Raw genomic sequence first — 26652 nt, forward strand, 5'->3', positions numbered from 1 at the left:
ATGCCAAACCGGGAAATGAAAACATTCTACTCTTTAAAAATTCTACTTGTAACTGTTATGAGTAAATTAATCATAACTTCTGAACCAAAGGTGATAAATTGATTGTTTTTTTTTCACTGAGGAGAACACAACACTGGCTATCCTTTGCACACTGCTGTATCTACAACAGACATTAGGTGAAAAGAAAGATTCATCTTGATATTGATATTTTCATGTTTTTTGATGTTGAATTTTGAAGGTTTTGTTTAACAACAATGTGTGGTACACCCAAATGTATTAACTATGATGTGTACCATTTTAAAGGGCTAGTTTTCCTGCTTACAATGGTGGGTATATCTTATCTCTGTCATGTAGCATGGCCACACAATAAGCCTTTTTGTCTCACAAGGTATGAAAAAACGGAATGTTTCGTGCCGTCTGCAAAGGTCTAATAAATGTATCATAACTTTTGAAAAAAAGGTGACGAATTGATTCTGTTTTTATCACTGAGTAGAGGACAAAATTGTGAATATCCCATACACTCTATGTTTTTCTCTATCTACAATAGAAATTGGGAGAAAAATTAGATTAATCTTGACAAACTGATATTTTCGTGTTTTTTGGGGTTGAATCTTAAAGATATTTTTTAAAAATTATGTATGTTCTCCTCAAACGTATTAATTATATTTTATACCAGCGGTCCCCAACCACCGGGCCGCGGCCCGGTACCGGGTCGCAGCCTACGACATGAGTTTAAAAAAAAATGCATGCAAACTAAACTAAATTTAATTCGCAATAATGTCACGTTTTTACATGGCATAGGCCTATATGCAGTTGTTTGATTGCACGCATGTTTGCATTTTGCAAGGTCTATTTTCTTACGTCTGTCTGTCCCGCCTTCAACACTTTTACATATTGCCTTCAGCGCTGCGCAGCCTCAGGTCAGCTCACTTCACTTGATCAGTTCTTGGCGAACGGTAGTGTCACACGAAGTTAACTAAACTGCTAGAATGAGCAACAACAAAAAACAAGCATCTTTAGCAGGTCACTGGTGTACTGGCCAGAGTGTTTGAGTTGCGAGAGCCGCTGCAGAGATTTCTTACAGAAAAAAAGTCACCGTTAGCTGCACATTTTAGTGATGAGGACTGGGTGTCAAAACTCGCTTACCTGTGTGACATATTCGGGTTGCTTAATGACCTGAACCTGTCACTCCAGGGGAGAATGACGACTGTCTTTAAACTGGCAGATAAAGTCGCTGCATTTAAAGCCAAGCTTGATTTGTGGGGACGACGAGTGGACCGTGTATTTGATATGTTCCAAACAGTAGTGGGTTTTGGGAGAGACTGAGGCAGGGCCCTTTCTCTCGCAGCTGGTGCGCGATCGATCACCTTGTTGCGCTTTCAAATGAGTTTGAGCGTTACTTCCCATCCTCCAAAGATCCACGGCAAACCAATGAGTGGGTCCGCAACCCATTTGTCAATATCCCGAATAGTCCTAACTTGTCAGCGCAGGAGGAAGAGCAGTTGATCGAAATTGCTTAAGAGTGTGTATAAGGAAACCTCTCTGGCGGGTTTTTGGATCAAAACCAAAGCAGAATATCCCGAGAAAAGCGCTGAAAACGTTTCCCACCACGTATCTACCGGTATGCGAGGCCGGGTTTTCGGCAATGACTGCAACTAAGACCAAATTGCGCAATCGACTGGACATTTCAAACACACTGAGGGTGTCACTGTCTTCCATCACCCCCAGATGGAAGCTTCTTGTTGCAGGGAAACAAGCAGGGCTCCCACCGATTATATTCGTAATGCACGTTTAGTTCCCATGTTTTGTTCCCATATTTTGTTAAGCATGTTCACACTTATAGATGTAGCTTCAAGTTGTTCAATATTCATAGTTCATATTGTTCAATTTTCACTAGAGATTTCACAAGAGATCGTTACCTTCACTGTTCATACATAACTGGAGCTAGTTCTTTTCAAGTAATGCATGCACAACACATATGGAACATGGAACCCCTGAACCCCCACTGCACTGGAAATCGAGCACACAAGTTTGAAAAAACCTAGCATTTGTTTATGTAGTCTCAATGTTGCAGGACATGACAAAGACGGTTGGCTGAGAAAATAGATAGCCTACTCTGTCGCTCTGTCCGAGTGGATATGCCTAGGCTTAGCCTGGCCTTGCCTTCCTACGTATTTCCGCTCGATTTTCATCTCCCTCCACGACTCCGTCTGGGATTCCGGCCATTGGCCTCGCTCGCAACGGAGAATTCGACTCTGAGCCAATCAGCGAGCAGGAGGCGGGAGTTGTGAGAGATGACGTCGAGATTCTGCGCTGTGTTTGAATTGTAGTCCTCGAGGAGTTGGCAATGGCATAAGTTAATTAAGCAATTCAGAAGATGCAAAGCAAAAGCAAAAGATGTCGTGGCCCTACTCCCTACGGGATTTGGGAAAGGTTTGATTTGTATCGCGCAGTAGCCTCGATAATAAATTACAGCATGTGCGGCAGATCCGGTATGAACGAAGCGGCGTGTTTTCAATGATCACATCTAGCTTTGACAATTGTGATGATATTGTAGCGCCAAGGCTATTTGGCCCCGTGTTGGGATTTCCCCTGTGTCTTCTGTTTTCCCGGCGTGTGTGTGTGCAAGTGTTTGTGTCTCCCTCTCCCTCCTGTGTCATAGAATGTGTCAATGAGTTCTGATGTGTTTTGATTGGGGGGAGGTGTCCAGGAGGGAATATTTAGGGGTTCAGATAGGTTAGCGATTGATAAGGGGAGGAAATAGAATATGGGGTTCTAAGACGTCCAGTAAGTTTAGTCAGAGTAGAAGTGGATTACGTGCGAGTGAGTTGTGTTGCGTTGTGTTATTGGCCGATAAGTGTAAATGACAAGTGATTGAGGCCGTGATTTTTCAGCGATCAGTTTGTTGTTTTGTAGTGGACACCTCCTGTTGCCCGTGCACCAGCCTGTACATCAATAGGAAATAAACTACCGGAGTTTTGGAACGATATCAGCCTCCCCGTCTCCTAACTTCTCATCGCGTTACAATATGTTATCTTCAACCTTACTGTTGAATAGTAATCTGCTATTTATATATATTTATATATAGCTATTTATCTATTTATATATAGTGACACTTTGAGACACCTGGACACTTTGAACACTTTTTTTCAGTTATGGACTCTTTTAGCTGCTCTTTGCTATGTACCACTCAGCTATGGCACGTGATGAACCACTCTTTTCTTCTCATCACAACCACAGCTTAATTTCCCTCGGGATTAATAAATGATACTCTACTCTATTTGCTATTCTTCCACTCTCTTCCACTCTAACTCTTACATTTGTAACGCAAAGCTGGCATCGGTCATTTACATCCATCTTGTTCGCTCTGGTGGGGTGGTGGCCAGAAGGGATACAGCTAAGGGTTAGGGTTAGGGTTAGGTTACTTCCTGTCCTGATACTGTTTATTTCTATGGAGATTTTCACTATCTGTTACGTGACTTCCGTTCTTAGCTGTATCCCATCTAGCCACAACCCTCTGGTGGGGAATGGTTGTTGTAGGCTATACAGGGCACGCAATTTCTGAGCATTGTAGTGTAGCTTACTTCACGATTAAGCTGGCGCATAACATACGTCACGGCCAACGTTAGCGATTGGGTGAAATCAGATCCAATCGTTTCAAACTTCTACAGAGTCCACGCATCCAGCTTGCAAACGTTCGTCAATAGCCGAGATCCCAGACCCTTGTAGAAGCGAAGCGTACCAAGGGGATGGCAAATGGCCAGGCTAGCCTAGGCTATATGTAGCCTAAATATAGGTCTACCCATAATATAGCCATTGTTTTTAGGTTACATTGTCTGTATGGTGAAGTTATAACCAGACTTCTTTCAATGCAAAGCAGAAGAATCAGCTGGCAATGGATTTGAAGTGACTGCTTTTCAACCCGTAGCCACTTAACTCATTGAATGCCGTGCTGTTTTCGGAAGCTTTGGCCCAGAGTGCCAGCAATCTTGATCATTGTTCAGCCGTGGCCCACTGGTTAGCACTCTGGACTTGTAACCGGAGGGTTGCCGGTTCGAGCCCCAACCAGTGGGCCACGGCTGAAGTGCCCTTGAGCAAGGCACCTAACCCCTCACTGCTCCCCGAGCGCCGCTGTGGTTGCAGGCAGCTCACTGCGCCGGGATTAGTGTGTGCCTCACCTCACTGTGTGCTGTGTTTCACTAATTCACGAATTGGGTTAAATGCAGAGACCAAATTTACCTCACGGGATCAAAAGAGTATATATACTTATATACTATACTTAAATGCAGCCCTTTGCTATGTGGCAATATCAATTGACTTTAAATAAATAAAGTTTAGGCCTTATTCAATAAACTGCCATAGCCTACTCATAACCAAGAGGCATTATTTGGGTAGTCTGTTTTAGAACTAAATAGGCCGTTGTTAAAAAAAAATAGTTCATGAACATCCTTTTTTTTGCAGTAGGGGTACAATACAGTAGAGGTAATGATAAGGACGATAAATCTGGCGATGTGGGTTCAATCCCTGTGAGTCACTATAAGTTGGATTTTTATTAGGCTTATGCAACAACAGAAAACATTTGAAATTTGACTTCTTTGAAGTTCTTTAGCAACAATGATTGCTGAGTAACGTAACACAGGTTTTGTTAAATTAGAGCAGTAGGCTACAGAGAATACAGCAGTGTTGCTCCTGTTGGGTATCAGGGCAGCAGCAAACTTTCGAATCCAACAAAACCCTTCGGTGACGGCTTTGGACGTCACCAGTCACGTGCTTATGCCAATTTGATACAAGCTCCAACACACTGTGTCGAAACAATTTGCTTCACGGAAGTGATACAAGCTTCGGTGCCTCAGTGTCGAATGTCCCATCACTAGGCGTAAAGGATATGCCTACTTTTAAAGGGAAAGGGCAGGATTAGCTATATGTCCCCCTCTGCTGGAGAAATTGTGCATTATGCTATTTTAAACTGTGGAAAAAGGTAACGATAAAGCACATGGATTTGTTTACAAGCTAGCGAAACGGTTAGCATAAGTTCGGCAGAACAATGTGGATGTTACAAGGTAAGAAACACGATTTAAAACGAGTTTCTTGTTTCTCACTTCTCTTTCCGGGACGGTAGTCTCAATGTTACAAGGTTGGTTTTCCGCCTGGATACGCTAGGGGCAGCGGGGAAACCCAGTAAACAAAATAAAGTCATGGCAACGTCCCCTAAAGGTCCCCTGGCGAACGTCACCTCCTCGACATTGGCGGACCTCTGTTCGGGAGGTCTAAAAGACGTCCCCGAGACTTTGAGGGGACGTCCTGTAATGGCCACGGCCACAGCAATGAAGAAACGTGATTGATAATGACTGACTGACATTATCATTATTGTGTTACATGCTCCAAATGTTAACCACTTTGAGCTACATTCTGTGTATGAAAGGTGCTATACAAATAAAGCTTATTATTATTATTATAATAATATTATTATAATAATATTATTATAAGTGTTCTTAACAGTCTTCTGTAAATAAAACAAAATTAACCAAACTGCATGGTTGTCATAAATCCATATTTTTATGAAAAAAAAACAATTCTGATATAATTGAACCAATAATACATTAATGGCAATGTAAATGAAACGTACATTTAAAAGTAATTTTTTTTTTAGTTTTTTTTTTTAATTAGCTCTGAATTTTCAGGTTTTTGAACTATGCTTTGCTGGTATGTTTTGATTTACAATCCAAATATAACTTCCCTGACTAGAATCACAGTGCATTCATCGAAACTCCCAGTTAAGCACATTGCAAAGATGCACCTTATGAGCTCCACCTAACACTGTTGGTTCGACCTGCATAAATGATAGAGCTGGGTTTAAATGGGCCCTTCACCAATTTGGAAATTATGTTACTGAGAAAGGTACAATGTTTTCTCTAGTATTCCAGAGTGGTATTCCCTATTCTGTACCAACAATCTGGAGTTAAGCTATTCACACAATCTTAAGACAAATAACTGAAATTCACAAAATTAAAAAATAGAGTGATCTTAGATCTGCAAGTGTTTCAGTTTAGACAAGTCAGGCTAATACATAGGTGGTAGGCATGGAGAATGTGCATTTACATTTCACAATTAACTTGCATGTACATATCTGTTAAAAAATAACCTTATCCAGACAAAAAAAAACTTAAGTTTACACACAAACAATTCTTGAAAGACTTCTTCTTCACTTCTTGCGTAGCATCTGGGCAAAGTCCTCATTGGACATGGGCTTGTTTTGCGTTACTGCAAGTGGCTCGAGCGTGGTTCCATTTGCTGCTGACGACTCTGGTACCAGCTGTCGATGCAGGGAGCGTGGGAGAAGGGCGATCTGTGTGCGACTTCTCCCCCTACTGTTAAAAAGGGAACATGCTGCTCATTATTTCATCTTAGGACTCTGACTAAACATCTGAATGATGTTGATATAAAACACAAATGTTTAACTTACATGACTTCTTTTACAGTACAATCAATTTGCCATTTATTCAGTCTACAATTAGTCTATACTGCGTTATGCATGCCTGTGATATTTTATGGGTACTGTATGGACACTTTTACACTTAACATCCTGTGAAATCACTAAGCATAATATGTTAAAATGCATCAGCACAGTGACCAAGGGTGTATTTATGAGTAGACAGGGTCGGTGATATACAGTGCTGTGAAAAAGAATTTGCCCCCTTCCCGATTTCTTCTATTTTTGCATATTTGTCACACTAAAATGTTTCAGATAATCAAACACATTTTTAATAGCTTGAGTGAACACGAAATGCAGTTTTTAAATAATGATTTAATTTATTGAAGGAAAAAGCTATCCAACCCTACCTGGCCCTATGTGAAATGTAATTGTCCCCTTAGTAACTAAATTAACAAATTAACCAAATTTCATTTACAATTGGATTCAACTTCACTAGACCTAGGCATGATTACTGCCAACCTTGTTGAATCTAAACATCACTTAAATAGAACCTGTCTGGCAATGTGAAGTTGGCTAAGAGGTCTCAAAAAGCAGCACATGATGCTGCGATCTAAAGATCTACAGATGCACTGCAAAGAAATAAAATCTAACCAAGTGTTATCAATCTTATATTAAGATCAAAACATCTATTTGGTATTGTTTATAGCAGTGGTCACCAACCTTTTTGAGCCCAAGATCCCTGACCTCTCCCTGAACAAAGGCAAGATCTACCTCGAAAATACTTCCAATTTAAGGCCTTTTATTTAGGCAAATGTATCAGGTCAAAAATATCACATCCTCCACCCCCTTATACAGGCGTCAATGAGATAACAACACTTAACATAGTCTTTACTTACATGATTTTGGTTTTGATTTTCTAATTGAAGTGTTTGTGACAATAAGTCATGATAAATTTGATAATGTTTGATCGCTGTTTTGGTATGAAGCATCTTTCACGTAATAAATGCGCACTCTAGAAAGTGAAAGTAACCTAAGCCTAGGCCTACAATGCACTCCTTGTCTGTGCACGTCCGCAATCGATTACATTCTTCAAATGGAGAACAAATTCCTGATTGCTAAACTTTTGTTTTCATTTTCTGTCCGTTGGCAGTTGATGTAGAAGCACCTAGCATAATTTGACTTCAGCGGTGACAAGTCCTGTTGAGAGAGAGAGAGAGCGCACCTGCAAAGTGGTGCTGTGTGCGTGTGTGTGTCTGCATGGGGTTACGTTCGGTTCAAGTCAGACGTTGGTCCGTCCGGTCCCGCATTCACGCTGCTCCATTATTAGATTAACGTTATCAGACAGCACTGTAAATGTATGCAGGAATTTCTCGCATTATGATGGCTAGGTCTTGAATAAATAATGCGCTATCCCGCGCTGAAATGTAGGCCCTGTAAACGTTGGCGAACATGTGGGAATTTGGTGACTGTGTTTTTAATTTTCATGTTATTCTCGGAATCTACTGGGCAAGTCCTAACGATCTACTGGTCGATCGCGATCGACGGGTTGGCGACCACTGGTTTATAGTATGAAGAGACTTACCTGAAGATCATTTTGAATTAATTTATGAAGACTTTGACTTATTTTAAGTAGTCTTATCATGACCAATTTGCTCAATGCGCTGACAGCCAAATGTCCTTGTTTTTAGGACAAATTTGTTAATGCACTAGCAGACAAATTTGCTTCTTAAATACTTCTTTAAATATTTAAATACTTTTTTCCAGTGTCATTCCACTTTATTACACATAACTCTCCTTATGGACTTTAATGTTTTGATTGTTTTATGTGTGGATTACCTGAGATAATACTAATGTCTGGTGAACATTTAAAGGAAAATTCTGGTATTTAGCACTTTGAGTCCCTTTTCTGGTTTGTTTTGGATGAACTAGAGTGGTGGACACCGAAATTTTGACGATTGGTCCTGTCTCGACTTTTCTGACTCGTTTTGAACCGCCTTTGACTACTCAAGAGTGGCTGCCAACAGACATACTGTAGGCTAATCAAACATGTCCTAAAGCAACCCTTAAACTTCCGCTTAATATTTGAACCTGAAGCACAGACGGTGGCGCAGTAATATCAAGGTGCAATGAGTCTTCCAACAGAAATCAATGGGATTTTACAAAATGCCAAATAAAACACGACAGAAACTGTATTTCGCTACGCTACTTGTTTTGGAACATCAACAAACGCCACTAACCACTCGGTGAGTTGCACAGTTTTGAAAACGAACGTTAAGGGTTGTTTTAGGACATGTTTGAGTAGCCTACAGTATGCCTGTTGGCAGCCACTCTGAGTAGTCAAAGGCGATTCAAAACAGGAGACAGGACCAATCGTCAAAATTTCGGTGTCCACCACTCTAGTTCATCCAAAACAAACCAGAAAAAGGACTTAAAGTGCTAAATACCGGAATTTTCCTTTAAGGTGAGACACTACAGGTGAATAGGGTAAAGATTTTAAATAATAGACATCACCATGAAACTTCCTCAGTTGATTACTTACACAAGTATGAACAAAAAATGTATTACAAGTTTTTGAAATTTGAATGTTTAATTATGCAAATTAGGCATTATCTCATTAAATATGTGCACATTTGCATATATTTCCGGTAGATAGATCTGAACATATGATAAAGCCAGGTACAAAATTATTTTTTCATTTTGTTTGCATACAAGATGAAAATAAAATTACAGAGAGATTTCAGGATATCTGCTTTCATTACCTAGGAAAAAATCGATGTTTGCCATATATTTTTGATTAAAATGTCACATAAATCAGGCCAGGAATGATTTATTAACAAATCCCTCTGTAAATATCTTCAGAATACTGCTAAGTGTATAACTGGAAAGTTTGGTGTACATAGGTGCTACATAGGCTGAGATGTTTCTACTGGAAAATGAGAAAAACTCAATTTGAGAAAACAGCCTTGGAACACAGCCAAGAGATTCCGTTCTCAGCCTAGACACACCTTTGAACTTTCACGATTGGTTGCGGTTACAAAGGAAGTGTCCATATTTGGATAGCAGAACGTCATGCAGGAAAAACAGAGCTTTCCAACGGTACTACACATGTTATGTTTTGTATCACGGTCGCGGTAGAGCATGAAACGTTAGAAGACTAACTTTTGGTGAATTTAGGAGAAATATACAAGCGCGAGTAGACAAAATGTAATGAAATAAACACCTAAATGAGTAAATCGGGCTTTGTTGTGGTAGTAGTGTGAAAGAATACATGCCGTGTCTCGCCTTAATAGATTTAATAGATAGATAGTTTAATGGATGTTGATATTCATAGCTTGATAAAAGTAGATAGTTTAAAAGTAGACCATTTAAAGATTGAATGTAGATAGTTTAAAAGTTGTTGATAGACTGGTAGTTTAATGCATGTTGATTACGATTTTTGAGACATAAGTGTTCAATGAATCGATTGTAAAATCGATTTTTTATGTCTAAAGACGTTTACATTTTCAATGCCAAATATAGGCCAATCCACAAACAACTAACAGGCAATAGGGCGAACGTAAAGAGGGCGCTTGTAGATGCAAGCCAGCAATATTTCTGATGATTTATTGGCGTGAAGTTTCGTGCACAATGACAAACAGAAGTGCAACATTCTCGAAAACCAATAAGCTGAGTGGACTGCCATTACATCAGTGACAAACATGACTGCAGGCTTCAACGTATCTGTGTCTGTGTTTACGATTAGAAATGTCAAACAAATTTCGCCTACGTAGAAATCGACTGCACAGTTTGCATAGCCTACCGCTTTGTTCTTCTCCATAGTTTGATATACCAAAAATCCGAAGTACTTCCACATCGAACTCCTCAAGTTATTAGGGCCTATCACTCGTCTCTCTACATGTCGCACAGGTTGATCGCGTTGTCCTCCATTTTTTGGCAAAACACGAGCAGCACAGCAGCTGATTGAAACAGCTGTTTCCAGTGCGTAAAATTGGTGGGAATTTTCTTTTTAGCTTTCGCAATGCTTACTGCACTTCGGAATTCTTTTATATTCTTGTTTGTGAATTTTGTTACATCTATCTTTTTTATTTGTTTAATTCATTTAAAATTAATAGTGTAAATATTTGCTTAAAATCGATTCCCTATTTTAGTTTTTGAAACTTGTGTTGTTTGGTCCAATCGATTGTGGAATCGATTTTCGATAGGCAGATAGTTTAATGAATGTTGATATTCAAATAGTTTAATGGCTGTGTATAGGTAGATAGTTGATGATAACTGAAAGTTGGAATGGCTCTACTGTTTGCTAGCAGTTATGCTAACAATCTTAACTATGCTAACAATGTTAACTATGTTAACCATGTTAACCGTGCTAATGTTTTCTAACGGTTTTGCTAAAAATGTTAACTATGCTAACTATGCTTACAATGTTAACTATGTTAACCATTCTACTTAGCTAACTTAGCTAATGTTTTCTAGTAGTTTTGCTAAAAATGTTAACTATGCTAATTATCTACAGTTGGTAGGAGTCATAGTTGATGACAAGTGACAGTTGGAATGTCTGAACAGTTAAAAAAGTTCGGTAGTTTAAATGGTTAAATTATTTAATAGGGAATTATTGTAGTGAGGACTTTTATTTTGAAACAGTTTTGGGCAGAGGAAACAGTTGAACAGGATGTGTAGTCTTAAGAGAGCCAGATTGTATGCTTAAAGCCTGAGACTGGCAGTTGCTGCAGGTGGCCTGGCCAACTGGCACAGGATTCTAATTGCTTAATGGCCGTATTGTGGTGTCACAATCGGCATTGTTAAGTCTATGGGGAAATTGAGTAGTTTTTAATTAATTAACATTTCTCATGTGACGTATTCTAGGTTCTATAGCTTTGTTTACATCCACCTGGTAGGCAAGGGACAAGTTGAACCCATTGAACATCGTTGTCTGCAGCTGCCTCTCAGTAGGCTACATCTCTGTATTTCAGCAATGTCAACATTTCAGGCATCCATAAAGATGATGATGAAACGTTATCCCATTGTTCAATATTTGATAGCCTGTCACAGGAACGTTATTTCGCTAAAATTGCCCTGATTTGGTGCATTGATCTGTATCGATAACGTTATGGGAGAACCTGCATGTAGCCTAATGGTAGACTAACTTTTTTTCTATGTTCAAAACGATAGGCTTTCTGAGAAGCTGTGAAATTTGGCCAGAAAGGAACATGTCTTTCCTCTGAAAGTTGACACAAAGTTAAACAATATTTGATCATTTAACTTCAACTGAACAGCGACAGGTTTTGGTAGGCAGTAGACTCAGCAGATGTTAAAACGGTAGCCTACAGTTATAGCCAGCGTCAGTCAGCATCATGTAACATTAATGGCGTTAAAGTCATGAATCTTGTAACATATTATAACATATAACAGCGATGGCTTATTCGAAGACGATCTGCATGGATATACAACCACCCAGAAAAACTCAGAATGTGAGTGATAAAGTTCATTAACTGTATGTGTGTATGTATTAACTGTTATCCATTGCAGCATCGGCTATATTAGGCTGTTATGCTAGCTCAGCCTTTAAATATGCTGTTAATTTGGTCATGTGGAATTCATTAAACGGGTAAAGATAATTCATAAACTGCTTATTTCGTACATGACTGAAGCAGTAGCCTAGGTTTAACAGTGGTGTTTGAGGTTGCTGTGTTAAGTTGTGTGTGATCGCTAAACAATTCATCAGGATCAAATCAGTTTATTTTGACATACGGGAGTTAGCCTAACTGTAGGCTATAGCACATAAGCCTATTCTGTTTTCATTTGTTAGCATTTGTTGTGATTATATAATCAAATGACATTCATGATAACTTGAAATAGAAGGTGATTGATGTCCACAAGCACAAATTTCACGAGACAAATTAGAACAAACTATTCCGGTAAAAATATTCTTGCCATGTTTAAAATGCTGCACTTTTTCCCTTCATAGCCTATCTCTGGCAATTCATTTTTGGATGACTGTAGATAGTTGTATTTTAGCCTACGCCTTCGTAGACAGTAGCCTAGGGCTACACCATTAGGCCATCTTGAGAATAAAAGACTTCACAGCTGCTAACGATCATCCTTCACAACCATGAGGATAGGTAGGCTAAACGGTCGTTCGTCGCCTTTTTGCTTCTTATTGTAAAACCAACGGTTAGGGCCTACACAAGTGGTCGGCATCCCGGTCAATATGATATTAAAATTTACATTTTGAAGCTATTTTTAACTATGTGTAGCCTATGCAACCCGACTGTTGTAGGCTTAAAAAGTATAAAAGTTACAAAGATGAAAAGTACATTGCAGATGTGTCCTTTAAAAGACCTATGTTACAAAGTTTTAATGAAGTTTCTAAGTTAAACGGTTCAAGCTGAATTGCGTGCAGAAAAAGTGGTAAGCGGAATAATAATAAGCGGAAGTTGCCTAGGAAGAACAGTACAGTGCATTTTCATGCACTGTAATAAGAAGTTGCCTAGGAAGAACAGTACAGTGGCAGTGCATTTTCATGCACTGTAATAAGAAACTTAGGAAGAATAGTACAGTGCATTTTCATTGCATTTGTTATTTTGTTACATTTTGTCTTTAGTTAGGGAAAGTAGGCCTAATGTTTAGGTCAAGCCTGATGCCTTTAATCTCTTCCTCATGGTGAGGTATACAGTTTATTAATTCAACAACGGTATTGGATTGGTATCGGATATTAAACGATACACAAAGCCGATATTGGTATCGGCATCAGTATCGGGACTGAAAAAGTTGGATCGGTGCATCCCTAGTCTCAGGAAAGTGCAACACTGACTTATCATATCCTGTTTTTCAGCACAACCTAAGCAATGTGATTAAAGTGTTTTCATTTCATTTTAGGGTCAATGAAATTTTTTTGTGTACATATAGGTTACATACATTTAAAATTGTTAAAATTTGAAAATAATTTGACAAATTATTTTCAAATATCATTTTCATCAAACCTTAATCTTAAAGTTTTGGATTTATTTAATTTTGAAAGAGTATTAACTGAATTTGGGTAAAAATGTCAACATGGTGTAACCACAAAAACATGAACCAAATAATTACACTTGCTGAAAAAAATGTAAAATTCTCTCCAAAATCCCTTCTAAAATAATCTGGCATGATCTTGCACAAGAACTTTTCTATATTCAATACAAGTAATGAACCCCATTGTTCTGAATGTTTTAATTAATATGGGGAATCGTGTCTGTCACATCAACCACTTGAAATGTCAAGTGGTGTAACCACCATTTAAGGAGCAATTTTGTATGTATTATGTTAGACGATCATGTGGCAGGAAATTATGTCATAGAGAAGGACCCTTCAAGACCTCAACTGCTATGAGTCAAGGTTAGCAACTCTCTTAAAGTAACATAATAGTGTTTTTAGGCCATGGCCAGGCAAGCTTAGGTTACATGTCAAATGGTATGACCTTTTGAAAATGTTGATAAATCATAATAATCATAAAATGTTCAATTTAATGTAAAAACTGTGTTTGAATATTCACATAAAGGTGAAGTGTGTACATAGTTGTACATAATAATGCCTGCAAATTTTGCTTTTAAGTAGAAATGTCAAATGGTGTAACCGGTTACACCATTTGATTCCTTTCTGTTTGAGACCAGTTTGATCAGATTCAGGGGCAATAGTATGTCATTTTAGGTGCCAATTATATTATTTTTATAATTTAAATAGTGACTGTTTAGCATGAACAATAGCTTTAAAAGGGTTTAATTAGATTGCAATTTAAGCGATTTTTGAAATGCCAAAGCTTTTCATTTTCATTTTAAATTTAAACTTCCATAATTATTTTTTTTATATTTTATTATGATGTATGTAAACAGTATGTTCAAATTATAAATAAATAATATAAATACATTTATTATATTTAAAATGTGCCTCTTGTCCCCCAATGGATGCCACTTACAAGCAAGGAAAACTTGTCTCGCCACAGAGTGCATGTGAACGCAGATCCTGCTGTTGGTTGATCCTGCTCTTTCATTCACTCTTATTCTCGCTCACACACACTTTGGGCCCTAATTTAGCAATCTAAAACATCCTTTAAACCAGCTATCACCAAATGGCGGACCGCGGTCCGAGTCCGGACCGTGACGTGATCCTATCCGGACCCAGACCATAATAGCCTAATTTAGATTTTCACGTAAGAAAAGCTGCGCTAAATGTTTCGTTGGTTAGGATAACAGCATTTACTTCAGGAGCTTCAGGAACCATCATTTCGCTTGCTGCTACTCAGCCAGTGAAATCTGTGAATTCTGATAAAGTCGAGTCAGTGAGTAAAGTAGCCTAGTATACTATGGAGAAGAGACTGATAGCCTGAAACGAGCGAGGAGAGGAGACGGGACGAGAAACAATCAGATATCTAAGTTAACGATAAGTAGCCTAAGTTTTTTTCAAATCATCGATTGCTCAAAGAAGAGAAAGCTAGACAGCGAGAACAGAGCTTTATATAACGATACGGGGGCAATACCACGCAAAACTGTCACGTCCGTAACGCCAACTAAATATGGATGTGACAGTTTTGCGCGGAATTGCCCTGGACTGGACCTCTTCTATATATTCTGAGACAGGCGATTTTAAGCGCCAATTTGAAGCACCTCTACTAGACAAAGCATATATTTTGAGCAAGCATAGGGTAGGCTAGGCCCATTCAACAGTGAACTGAGACCACAGAATATTTTACGATTTAGGAAGACAATATGATAATAATAATAATAATAATAATAATAATAATAATAAGCTTTATTTGTATAGCACCTTTCATACACAGAATGCAGCTCAAAGTGCTTTACATTTGAAGCATGTAACAAAATAAGTCAGTCAGTCATTATCAATCACATTGATAATGATTGATCCACCACAATCTAGTTAAGCCTACATGCATTCACTGCCCAACAACGTGATATTCCTGGGTTTCCAGGATTTCGGGTCAACATAAAAAAAACGAAAAAAATTAAATTAAACTTGCTGATTAATGGGTTCAAGGAACCAGCTGTGGAATATCCATCCTTGTCTCAGCTCAAATTTTATTTTAAGTTAACGTTAAGATCTTAAAAATAGCCAAGGCTACTCAGTTTTTCTCCCCAATTAGTCTACTCTTATCTTGCCTTATTTCTCCTCATTTCGAATGTTGCCTTTTAGGCTACTTATTTTATTTCACATTAAACATTAGGCCTAGGCCTACAATCTTCTATTTCTTGAATTTCCCCTTGGGGATCAATAAAGTATCTATCTATCTATCTATCTATCTATCTATCTATCTATCTATCTACAACTAGGCTCCATCCATCCATCCTAATATTATACATACATATACATAGCCTAAACACGCACGTTAAACATTATGATGCACCTTTGCTTGAGGACATTTTCCGTAACTGGACCTCGCTGAAGATTAATTGAATACCCCTGCTTTAAACCAATGAGGAGGACATGTGTCATTCCCTTTAACAGCAAGCAGGGCAACTTCAAACAGCGCATCAGTATTTTGATAGTCAGCGGTGTATTTGAAGGAATCTGCTTGTACGCAAGACCTTATGGAACAGGTATTCCACTAAGCCATTCTTTACTAAAACCTAGCAGAGTATAGGCTACACACATCTGCACTTGTCTATTAATTGAACTCATATGCAAAGTGAAACTAACTTCACCGTGGTGTCATAGTCAATGACAAAACAGTTACACAGTTAATTACCTTTACTATTGACTGACAATGGGTTACCAGCAAAAACATAGTCTGAAAAAAGCAAAACTTCCCCCTATAATGTTCGAATGACTGAATAAATAACCTAAGGACATGTATTCTGCTAAGGAATTTGCTGCTTACATCTCGTGACAGTGCGTCTTCAGCTGTGTTTCATATGCGCCTTTCGCTACCCAGATAGCAAAGGGCCGTTGAATCCACGTTGAATCAACCTCCGCCGCTTCAAACAAACGTGGATTCAACGCCCCTCAACGCCCCTTTGCTATCTGGGTATATACCAGGCTTTTCTTGGTCAGTGGCGTAATGCTTTTTATATGGTGTAAGATAGCGATTTTTAGATCATGTGCCAGACCACACCTTATGTCGGTAATTGCCACACCCCTGGGCGCATTATTTAATAAAAGTGAAGTGTAAGATAGGAAAAGACTTTGCATCAGAATAATAATACGCTTTGCGCCAGGTTTTGCATCGCGAAAATAGGGCCCTTTATCTCACTCTCTTTGAAAATAATGGGTATAGACTGAAATTGTATGAGAACTGAACTGAAATCAAAAAGAACACAAGTTTCTTCATTGATGTTATGAAATGATATTTGATATGGAATATGATGAATGACATGAATACATATCAAAATATCCAATTCAGTTTACCTTGATGCCTATTTTCTGTGTCAATTTCTTGTCCTATTGCTATAAACGTTTTATGGTCAATTGGTGTAACCGATTTATGTCAATTGGTGTAACCAGTATTTTGTCTAAAAGACTAATAATTAGGGGTGTGAATCTCTCATGTTAAAGACGATACGATTCACATCTAGATACATGGGCACGATTCGATACAAGAAAAGATACATGTTCATAAAAAACGATTCAGTACGATTCGATGCAGTTCGATGCAGTTGAAGAATGGAAAGCATTCTGAAAGATTTTTTATCATTTGCTTAAGGTGCACATTCATTTTATATTATCAATTATCATGGTCATGTCAATTAGGCAAAAACAAATGTGTGAATATGATTATCTAAACTGAGGTTTTTATCATATGCTGTATTAAAATGAAAAAAAGAATAGTCTACATTTCAGTCAAACACAGCAGCCAAATACAACATAAAAATACATTTTTACAGACTTTATAGATTTTATAGAGTTATATCTGATTGTTTTCAAGGAGCTATAGCCTATTGTTGAGGTAAGACAATTCCGAAATAAAATAAAACTGCTTAAGACAATCTTGGCCTTTTCTCATATAGCCTACAAGAATAAAATAGGCCTATGAACTGGGCCTATTTTGTTCCAAGTCTGAGTGAATATGAACAAAATAATAATAATTTGTGCATCGTTTTAGCAGCAAGGGCCAAATTATTCTTTAACATTAAGGAAATCCCTTCATCAAACGTAAGGCTACTCTACAGACTATCGTTGCTATAGTAAGTGTTTAATTTCGCGCTGGATTTTGAAAAACAAAAGAGTAATAAAAACTGTCAAACAAACGACCGAGTGCGAGTTGTCACGTGCTTAAGGTGCAGTAGATGTATGGGTAATGAAGTCCTTTGACAACTTTGGGCAATGAATGTAGCCCAAAACGAACTGCATTACCCACAAATCCGTGCCACGTGTAGTTTCAAAACACGAAGTGGGATGAACGCGCTGCTTGCAACGTAAATGAGAGTCTGAGCGAGCAGAAAAGATTGTGAACCGATTCGTAACAAGTACATCGATATAACGACCGGTTCATTTCAGTTTTATTCCGATACGGGGCTTCACATATCGATGTAGCCGTATCTTACACGTTAAAGACGGATACCGATACGTATTTTCACTTTTTCACTTTACTTCACTATAATAATGGTTGTTTAAACCATTTTTACTCAAATGGTCAAAGAATAGACATAAAACAAGATGTTTACAGCATATGGTCTTGCTCAGTACAATGAAAAACCCATATAATTTAAATGTAAACTAATAATTTCATGAGAGCAATTGCATGAACTCTAGGAGGTGTGAAATATTAGATATTTGTAATTTTTGTGGTTACACCATTTAACAATTTAACAGGCTGTTAGTTCTATCTTTTGTTAAAAAACAGTATACACGTTATTAAATAATATGAATACAACAGAAATACAAAGTATACATTTTAGCAAACCTCAGGCATGTTTTGTTTTAAAGGTTTAAACATATTTTTAATTTTCTCATCTTACCAACCCTTATCTGTTACTGACCCTTTAACCAACTATATACACAAACATGAACAAAAGACATCAAAATATGTATCTATTATTTTTAAATAAATGATTGGCAAAAAACACAAATACATAGATTAAATAAAATATTTTTAAAATATTTTTTAAATACCATTGAGAGATATCCCTTCTCAAAGTCATGTTGACACTACTCTCTATAATGCTAGTCAATCACCAAACAGAATATCTGTAGAAGGAACTGAAGATTTACAAGAGAGCCACAAGGAACCTTCAAGATTTGACAAACAATCTATTTAGAAAAATGTATCACCTATTAAATAAATTTCAATTTGCTTGGTCAATTTTACCACTCCCCCCGTCCCTCCCCCACCCACCCCGACTGTATTGAATTCAGACTTACGCTCCATGTGTCTGCTGCGGTGGCATAGATTTGTATTGTTTTCCAGAGGTGGTCTCCATTTTTCTTCCAGGTGGATTACTGATGGCAACGGAGATGGTATAATTTTGAACATCCATTCCATCCATCTTGAGAACAGCCTGTGAGGCCTGGGCCTCATTAGCAAACTCCACATATGCCAGACCCTGCATATAAAACAAAAAAAAAAATTAATCATTGTTTTCAGAAACTGTATGCTTTGCACTATAATTTGTGCATCAGCTAGCATTTGGGTAGGTTAGTTGTACTTTACTACAGTTCTATTTAAACCTAGCCTGGGTGGACCAGGCAAAACTGTAAGCAAATCTGAATTTGCTTTGCAGGTTGGTCTGGAAAAGAGACCATAAACGTCCGTTTCCAAATCATCAAAAACCCAGGAACGTGTATTTTCTTTGGATTTGAGTAAACAAATGCATTTAAAACCTTGCAAGAAAGAATTTCATTGCTGATTACACCTGTGGAAGTAGTATACCAGCATGTTAGGAAATGGGCATCAATAAAACAAAGTACACTCAATTAAGTTGAAAGGTACAGTACACTCAATTCAGTTGATGTGAAGAACTATAGACCTGTCTCCCTTCTTAGGAAGGAAGGGATATAATATGAACAACCTTTAGCCAGAACTGCAGACTAACATTCAAACAATAGAATATTGTAAAATACATAGATAGATAGACACAGTCTAGGAAACTGCACTGAATGATAGAACGGGGATGGTAAAAGTAAGAAGTTGGATCTAACACTTAAGTTGGCTACAGTGTAGCATCCTATTGCAACAAGAGGAAAAATGGGTTTGGATTTCATTTCATACAATTGGCGATCTTTAGGCTATTTAGGCCAACTGTTTGGGCTTATAGCTTTTAAATAAGACAACTAACCCATCTAAACCTTCCCTCATGGACTAAACTTCTGCAAAATTCCAAATGGTAAGTACTCTGGTTTCAAAGTCACTTGAGCACAAAAATATTTTATTTCCAACTGCTGAGTTTGTTTCAATCCATAGGCCATCAATGGTGGGTATGACAATAATATTTTTGGCCGAAAATTGTTGAGAGGAGAGAGGAGAGGATTATTTAAAGGAAAACATGATTTTAAAGATTGTAGAGTGCAGCACTGTAGTTGCCTGGCTGTTATAGCTATTGGTTGTTGCAACTTGAGCTAGGTAGTAGTGTTTTTTTTTTTTAGTACTCTGTGACCTCGAGAAACGAAGATCTATGTGATGTAAGGCATGTTTGTATTGAAAGATTCAACCAGATCGAGGCTGCTCTGCAAGATCGAACGTGCCAGCTGATTTGACGATACCGGACCAGGGAGCCATGGAATTGTCTTCCTACAGATACAGATCTTGTCATAACCTCTCTCTACACTGTCAAAGTTTACAATACTTTGGTTTGTCTGTAGAAACACTCACCAAACTACCACAGAAGTGTAATTATATTTTGAGCATTGTTAGTGGTATAAAATAGCGACGTGGCACCTTGCCGTTAGCATCACTGTAATCCCATTCAGTGATGGTGCAAATAAACAGTCTTGCTCAAAACGCCACCAATTAACATAATTTTGCCCTTAAAAAAAAGTTTGAAGTTGTTAACTACCGTGAATAGACCAAATTGTTTGGTCAAAACCAAACCGACAGGCACCTACAGATGTGGTGTCTGCAACCACTGCAATAACATTAAGGGAGAACACATTTAAGGATGTTTTTACGCACGATATTGCCATGTCGTAGCTTTACCAACTGCAATGCTACATTTGTGGCACGATACGGTGGTCAGACAGACAGGACTCTACTGTGTTTGTGAAGTGGATGGACACATGGGAGATGTCTATGTGATCAACAATTCACCCTGCCTTTGCTGACAGCATGTGCATGTTTTTCAGTTATTTATTTTTATTAGGCTACTAGAATACACTTAGTAGAGCACAGACCTACACCAAAGAGGTGTATTTGTGGAATGCCACCTTGTAAGGGTCTGGTTGCAAATATAAAGTTACAGTAACTATCAAGAAATTTCAGACAGTGAAGCACAGGGTCATTAGACTTAGGATAGGTTAGAGTTTTTATGATGCTTTTATATGGAATGTCATTACTTGAATTCGACCCACTACTGCCCTATGATAATTCCTAATCCTATGGACAATACATTCCCTACACTTGACTATTTGAACTTTCTGATACTTTCTGTGACTCACCCAACTAACCTGTTCATTATCATGTATACAGACCTTACTGCCCTGTAACTGACCCTAGGCAGATGAGTCTAGCCCTTGAGTCGTGGATCTACTCATGGGCTCTCTCTGAATGTTTAACACTCTGTAAAGCGCCATGAGACATGTGTAATGTTTTGGCGCTCTATAAGTGAAATTAAATTGAAATTGCTAGTACTGGGTTGGAAAGTATTTGGTGTAGTAATGCACCGATAATGAAATTCTGGGCCGATACAGATATATAAAATTTCACTTTGGCCGATAAAGATACCAATATTTTTATTGACATGTTTTGATACACCGTTGCTGGCAAAAACGTATTCAATTTTTCCGAACAAGAAAATTAGAAGAGAGAGCAGGGCTTAAACTTATTATTAAATCAGTAATATTGAATATACAGTAGTGTGATCATTCACACCAGTGGCCATCCTAGATTCTGCTTGACTCTCTCCACATACACACACAAACACACACAGAAAATGATGGCTTTTGTCATATGTTTCTATTTCATACATTTTGAAATTCATATAAAGTGTATTTAGTTAATAATGTATAGTATTTTATAATCTGCATAATTACTAGTAGCTAAACATATTTAGCAATTTGAATACTTCATATTGATTTTTGAACTATTACACTTAGGCATATCTTTAATGTGGTGTGTAGGTCTAATTGAGTGTACATTGGTGATATGTAGGTGTAATTGAGTGTCTGTCACTTTAAGAAATACATGAGATATTAGCCTTCAGTCTCACGGTTTTAGGTTGGTGAATAAAAAATAGGTGAATAAAAGTTGGGCATAGTGCATAAGGATATGTTGATGCAATTCATTATGTTTTCTATGTCATTAGATAAAATAAATGTTCAAAAAACTAACAAGTTGAAGAAAATCTTTCTGGGATCATAGAAGAGACAAGTGTCTTGCAATGTTTAGTAATGATTTTAGTGAGCATTTTAGAGAGAAGAAAATAACTTTAATCTGGCATATCCCTCTGCTACTCTCTTATGGAAAGTTTTCAGATCTGCACTCTTAGAATAGGTTGGCGACGCTTATCAGCGATTTAGTCGTGGCCAGCATATTTGAAAATATCGGCCACTAATATAGACTGTTTCGCATATGGCCGATGGCAGCAAAAAAGGCCCATATCGGCCGATACGATAGCCTGCCGATATATAGGTGCATCACTTATTTGGTGGCATATGGGCAGTTCCAGCGTTATGGATGTGACAATTGGACTCATATTGGTAAACAAAATGCCTTAGAGTGGGGGCAAAATTAGTATCAGTGAATTAATTTGCATAACTTTTAATGTAACCTCTGTCCTCTGAATACTGAGAAATCCTCAAATTTCATATAATCAATTTCATCCTAAGAATACAAGGCATTTTATCAGCGTTATGGATGTGACATGAAATGGACACACTTTTGTGAGAGATTACAGGTTTTCTACAAACTCTGTGAATTTTTAAGGAAACTGCCGAAACTATGATATATGTAGCATGAAGGAGACTTGAATGAACACAAAAAGTGTGTTTTTGAAACTATGCGTCATTTTCGTAATGCATTATGTAGGAAAAACTGGCGTTATGGATGTGACTGTTTCACGTTATGGATGTGACGTGTCTGAACCAGTCCTCGACAAACTACATAAAACACATAATTAAGTAGTGAATTTTGATATGAAACAATTGAAATAGTAATCATGAAAAACTAGCGATTAAATTATTGCTTCCTCAGTGCCCACTAAGATCCACAGGAGGAATCAGGACAACAAGTCATTTAAAATATAAAAAAGAAATGTATTTTTTTCTTTTACCGTCATCAATTTTGGTCAGTGATTCCCGGGTTACTAAAACACCAGGGAACATGAAACTTGGTGGCCACTCCTCTAAATAACTAGCCCTACCTGAACCGTTGCACCCAAGATGACAAAATATTTATGGTATGTTAGTCTCAAGAGCCCGCATCAACCTAACCCATACCCACTCATTTGTGATTTGCACACATAAAGTACATGCACGTGCACGCACGCACATGCACACACACATGCACGCACACACAGTCGCACACATACAGACTGGCAAGCACACACACACACATAAACACATACAGACAGGCAAGCACACACACACACACACATGCACAAACACCCACCCACATGAATGCAGACACATAAACACACACACACAGGCACGCATACGCATGTGCGCATGCAAACACACACACACACTCACACACACTCTTATAAACAAAAGCAAACTCACATATGCACACACTCATTTACATGCACATGAGTTGCAGGAGTAGGAGATGGAGACAAATTGACAAGCGTGATTTATTTTTGCGAAGAGAATATGCAGGACTGAGATGCGGTCATATTTTGTACCGCTATGCGGTACATCTAGTTTATTGCTGCCGTTACTCATGTTACTCTGTGGGTATTAGCTACAGAGGACCTGACACTTCAAATGCTGGCATATCGCGTCACATTTAAAATTAAACTGTGTTAAACAGATGTGAACGGCAGGCTGAACAGATCTGCAACAGAAGGAGGTTGCTATGTTAACTCCAGCTGCAAAGTCAGCCATCTTCACCAGCTAACACGATAATCCAGTTACTGTACAACAAGAGTATGAAAGTTACAGGAAGATAATCGCTCAGATTTGTATTATTAGGCCACTTGAAAATAGGCTATGGCTAGGCTAATCACTGGAGGTATTTTAATATTATGTTTGTTTTGCTAATGGTTAGGCAAGGCCTCCCTATGGTTTTGATCAACCTAATAATCTTTGAAATGTCAATTGTAAACACTAAGGTGAAATGCGTTAAAACTGACATGCCACCAGACGTTTTATCGGCTTTGAGGTATAATAAAGTCTCCGTCTTGTAAATTCACATTATGTAACATCCATAACGTCACATCCATAACGCACCATTAAAGGTTTTAAAAGTAAGAAAGGGGCACAATTTGGTCATCACACTTTACATTGATATAAATCAGCTTTGCACAGACACTTTTTTGACATTGTCGCATCAACACTGTATGTGTAGCATAAACTTTTCCTATAAAACGTTGAACTTGCTGACTTAAAAACAAAAGCCTTACAAATGTAAGGAGTTGTGCTCTTAAAGGCAAGCTGAGCATAGACATTGCTCTACCATTCCCTTGTCAATATGGAATTTGTCAAATGACACAATTTGATTGAACCTTGGGTCCATTTATCCACTTTTTAAATATGTATAATATTACCATGTGAAAAATGTTGTTTCTGTATGGTTGCACACCATATTTATGATGTAAGAAGAGTGTAATTCTCCATCAAAATCAATCAGATCAATTACAAAACAATAAAATATAGACCTAAATGAAGATTTTAACAACAGTTCTATTTGCGTACGCACAACGTTTTTTTTCCAAGGTAGGCATGACCTTTGCATGGAATTGCCCATATATTCAACAAGGTGCTGATAAAAAATGTCAGAGCTTTTGGTCCATATTGACATGATAGCATCATGCAGTTGCTGCACATTTATCGGCTACACATCCATGAGGCAAATCTCCATTCTATCACATCAGTCAGATATTTTTCATGATGTTGTTTTTGTTTATGTTTATTAGGGGCATCACGATTCTCCAAATCTTCAATTTGATTTAATTTTCTATTTTAAAGTTACGATTCGATCTGATTTTCGTTCTTTTTTATAGAGCCCGACTGATTTATCGGCGGGCCGATATTATCGGCCGATATTAGGCATTTTCCAAACTATCGGTATCGGCATATATAATGGCCGATAAATGAATATTTTAAACACCCTTCAACCATGTCATGAGTGTTGGCGTTGTATAGTTTGTCCACCAGAGGGCACTCTACACCGTCCCTGCTGGCAAAACTCGTGTATAACCCGCCACACATCCTGCAACCTGCTGATCCAGCCAGAGTCGGGCAGAGAGAGAACCAGTTATCCACGAATGAGATCATCAGTGAAGTGTGTTCATGGTGATTTGGTCACGAGACATACATTGCTTGAAATAACAATTAAAAGAACATCCCCATCAGTTCTCTTAACTCAAATAAGCATGACAAAATTCGTGAAAACAATGTCCAGTTTTGCTGCTGTTAAACAAGCCGAGAGTGAAGAGGAATTAGCTAGTAATTACGTTACGTTGTTACAGTGTAGTTGACTGTGTCTGTCCTTTTAACTTTTGACAATGTGACTGAAGACGTATTTCTTTAATAGCGTGACAGTTATAGCAGTGAGACGTATCATCTCTCCCCGGCCTGTTATTTTGAAAGCGTATGTTTTACAATTTGCAGTATGACGTTATCCCTTGCTAAATTAGGGCTCATCATAGACTAGCTAACCACAAAGCTAGCTAATGCCATGAATGTCAGTGGAAGACCGCTAACGTTAACATTAATGAGCTTGGAAACCACAACGAACTTATTCTGCCTAAATAAAGTAGGCCTAATGATTTATAACTAGTATATCTGTAGTTACAGTCCCTGCATTGTAAAATGTAAGTTAGACGTGCGAGGAGTGAACATTTAGACATAGAGAAAAAGTATCAAACGTAGCTTGTGCATAAAAGTTAGCTTTTCTTTTACACATGTGTGAAATCCAATGACGCCAAGTGTGCATTTCAGACTGTCGTTCAGCCGCAGCATTAACGAGTTACTGGATTTAGATCACTAAATAGTAGGTTTTAGAAGGCAGGCAGCAACTGATGATTGAAAATGGTTTGATGTAGCTTGATGGAAATAATTTTAAAAGTGCAGGTAAAGGGATAAGCAAGCTGACATTGTAATTATAAGGTAGCTTATAAGGCAATAGGGACTAATTATTACACACGCACACTCAAACATTTAAGAGTAACCATCTTGTTTAATGATAATACAAATGATGATGATAGTAATAATGTAATCATTATTTTTTGTAATTATTAAGTCTTAGTTCAAAGTTATATTTATGAAGCTTACTAAGTCTTTTAATACTGGTAACTTTGATTTGGTTGTTGTTGTTGTTATTATGTTTTTGTTCAAAAGACTAAGTTTCATATCTTAAGTTTCTATTTTTATACATTTTATTTATCAGAACTTTAATATATTTTGATGTTCCTCTGTGACAATATTATTTAAAAATAAAATTAAAATAAAATAAAAAGTTTGTTTTTGAAATGCATTATCATATTATTTTAGTCAGTACTCATAAATAACTACAAATAACTAATGTTAGGGAAATATGTTAATGTTTTGTTGCGCGTTTCTGAAAAAAAAAAAATATATATATTGGCCGATATATCGGAATATCGGATTTTTAAATCAACAAATATTTGTATCGGTATCGGCCTTCAAAATCCTTTATCGGTCGGGCTCTACTTTTTTATGATATTACTATTAATGCATTTCTAATCTTGTTTACTTTTTTGGCCTTCTCCTATTCTGTTTCGGGAGGGACTTATTTTGAAACCACTTTTTATTTTGAAACCGTTCCTAAACCAGGGGCCGTATTCACAAATAATTTTAAGGCTAAAAGTAGCTTCTAACTGGCGAATAATGGGCGTGTCACACCTAACTTTAGGCCTCCTAATTTTTTTCACTAAAAGTACAACCCCAAAACAGAAGTTGGG

General features: G+C 37.7%; 1 protein-coding gene across 2 annotated transcripts in view; it reads right to left on the reverse strand.

Moving 5' to 3' along the window:
- Positions 1-5563: 5563 nt before the first annotated feature.
- sart3 (spliceosome associated factor 3, U4/U6 recycling protein) overlaps positions 5564-26652 on the reverse strand; it is a 151332-nt gene continuing 130243 nt past the window's right edge. The window contains exons 18-19 of one of the 2 annotated variants that reach the window (XM_076270131.1): positions 18779-18960; positions 5564-6368 (exon numbers count right to left, since the gene is read on the reverse strand). In XM_076270131.1, the coding sequence (XP_076126246.1) occupies positions 6203-6368; positions 18779-18960 (348 nt within the window). In that variant the 3' untranslated portion in view covers positions 5564-6202. The remainder of the gene's footprint in view (positions 6369-18778; positions 18961-26652) is intronic. The other variant, XM_076270130.1, reaches the window with a different exon arrangement.

Source organism: Alosa pseudoharengus, unplaced genomic scaffold, assembly GCF_046254945.1.
Source record: "Alosa pseudoharengus isolate Yale_2024_CS ecotype anadromous, Long Island Sound unplaced genomic scaffold, YU_APseudo_1.1 YU_APseudo_1.1_scf_6, whole genome shotgun sequence".
Lineage (NCBI taxonomy): Eukaryota > Metazoa > Chordata > Actinopteri > Clupeiformes > Clupeidae > Alosa > Alosa pseudoharengus.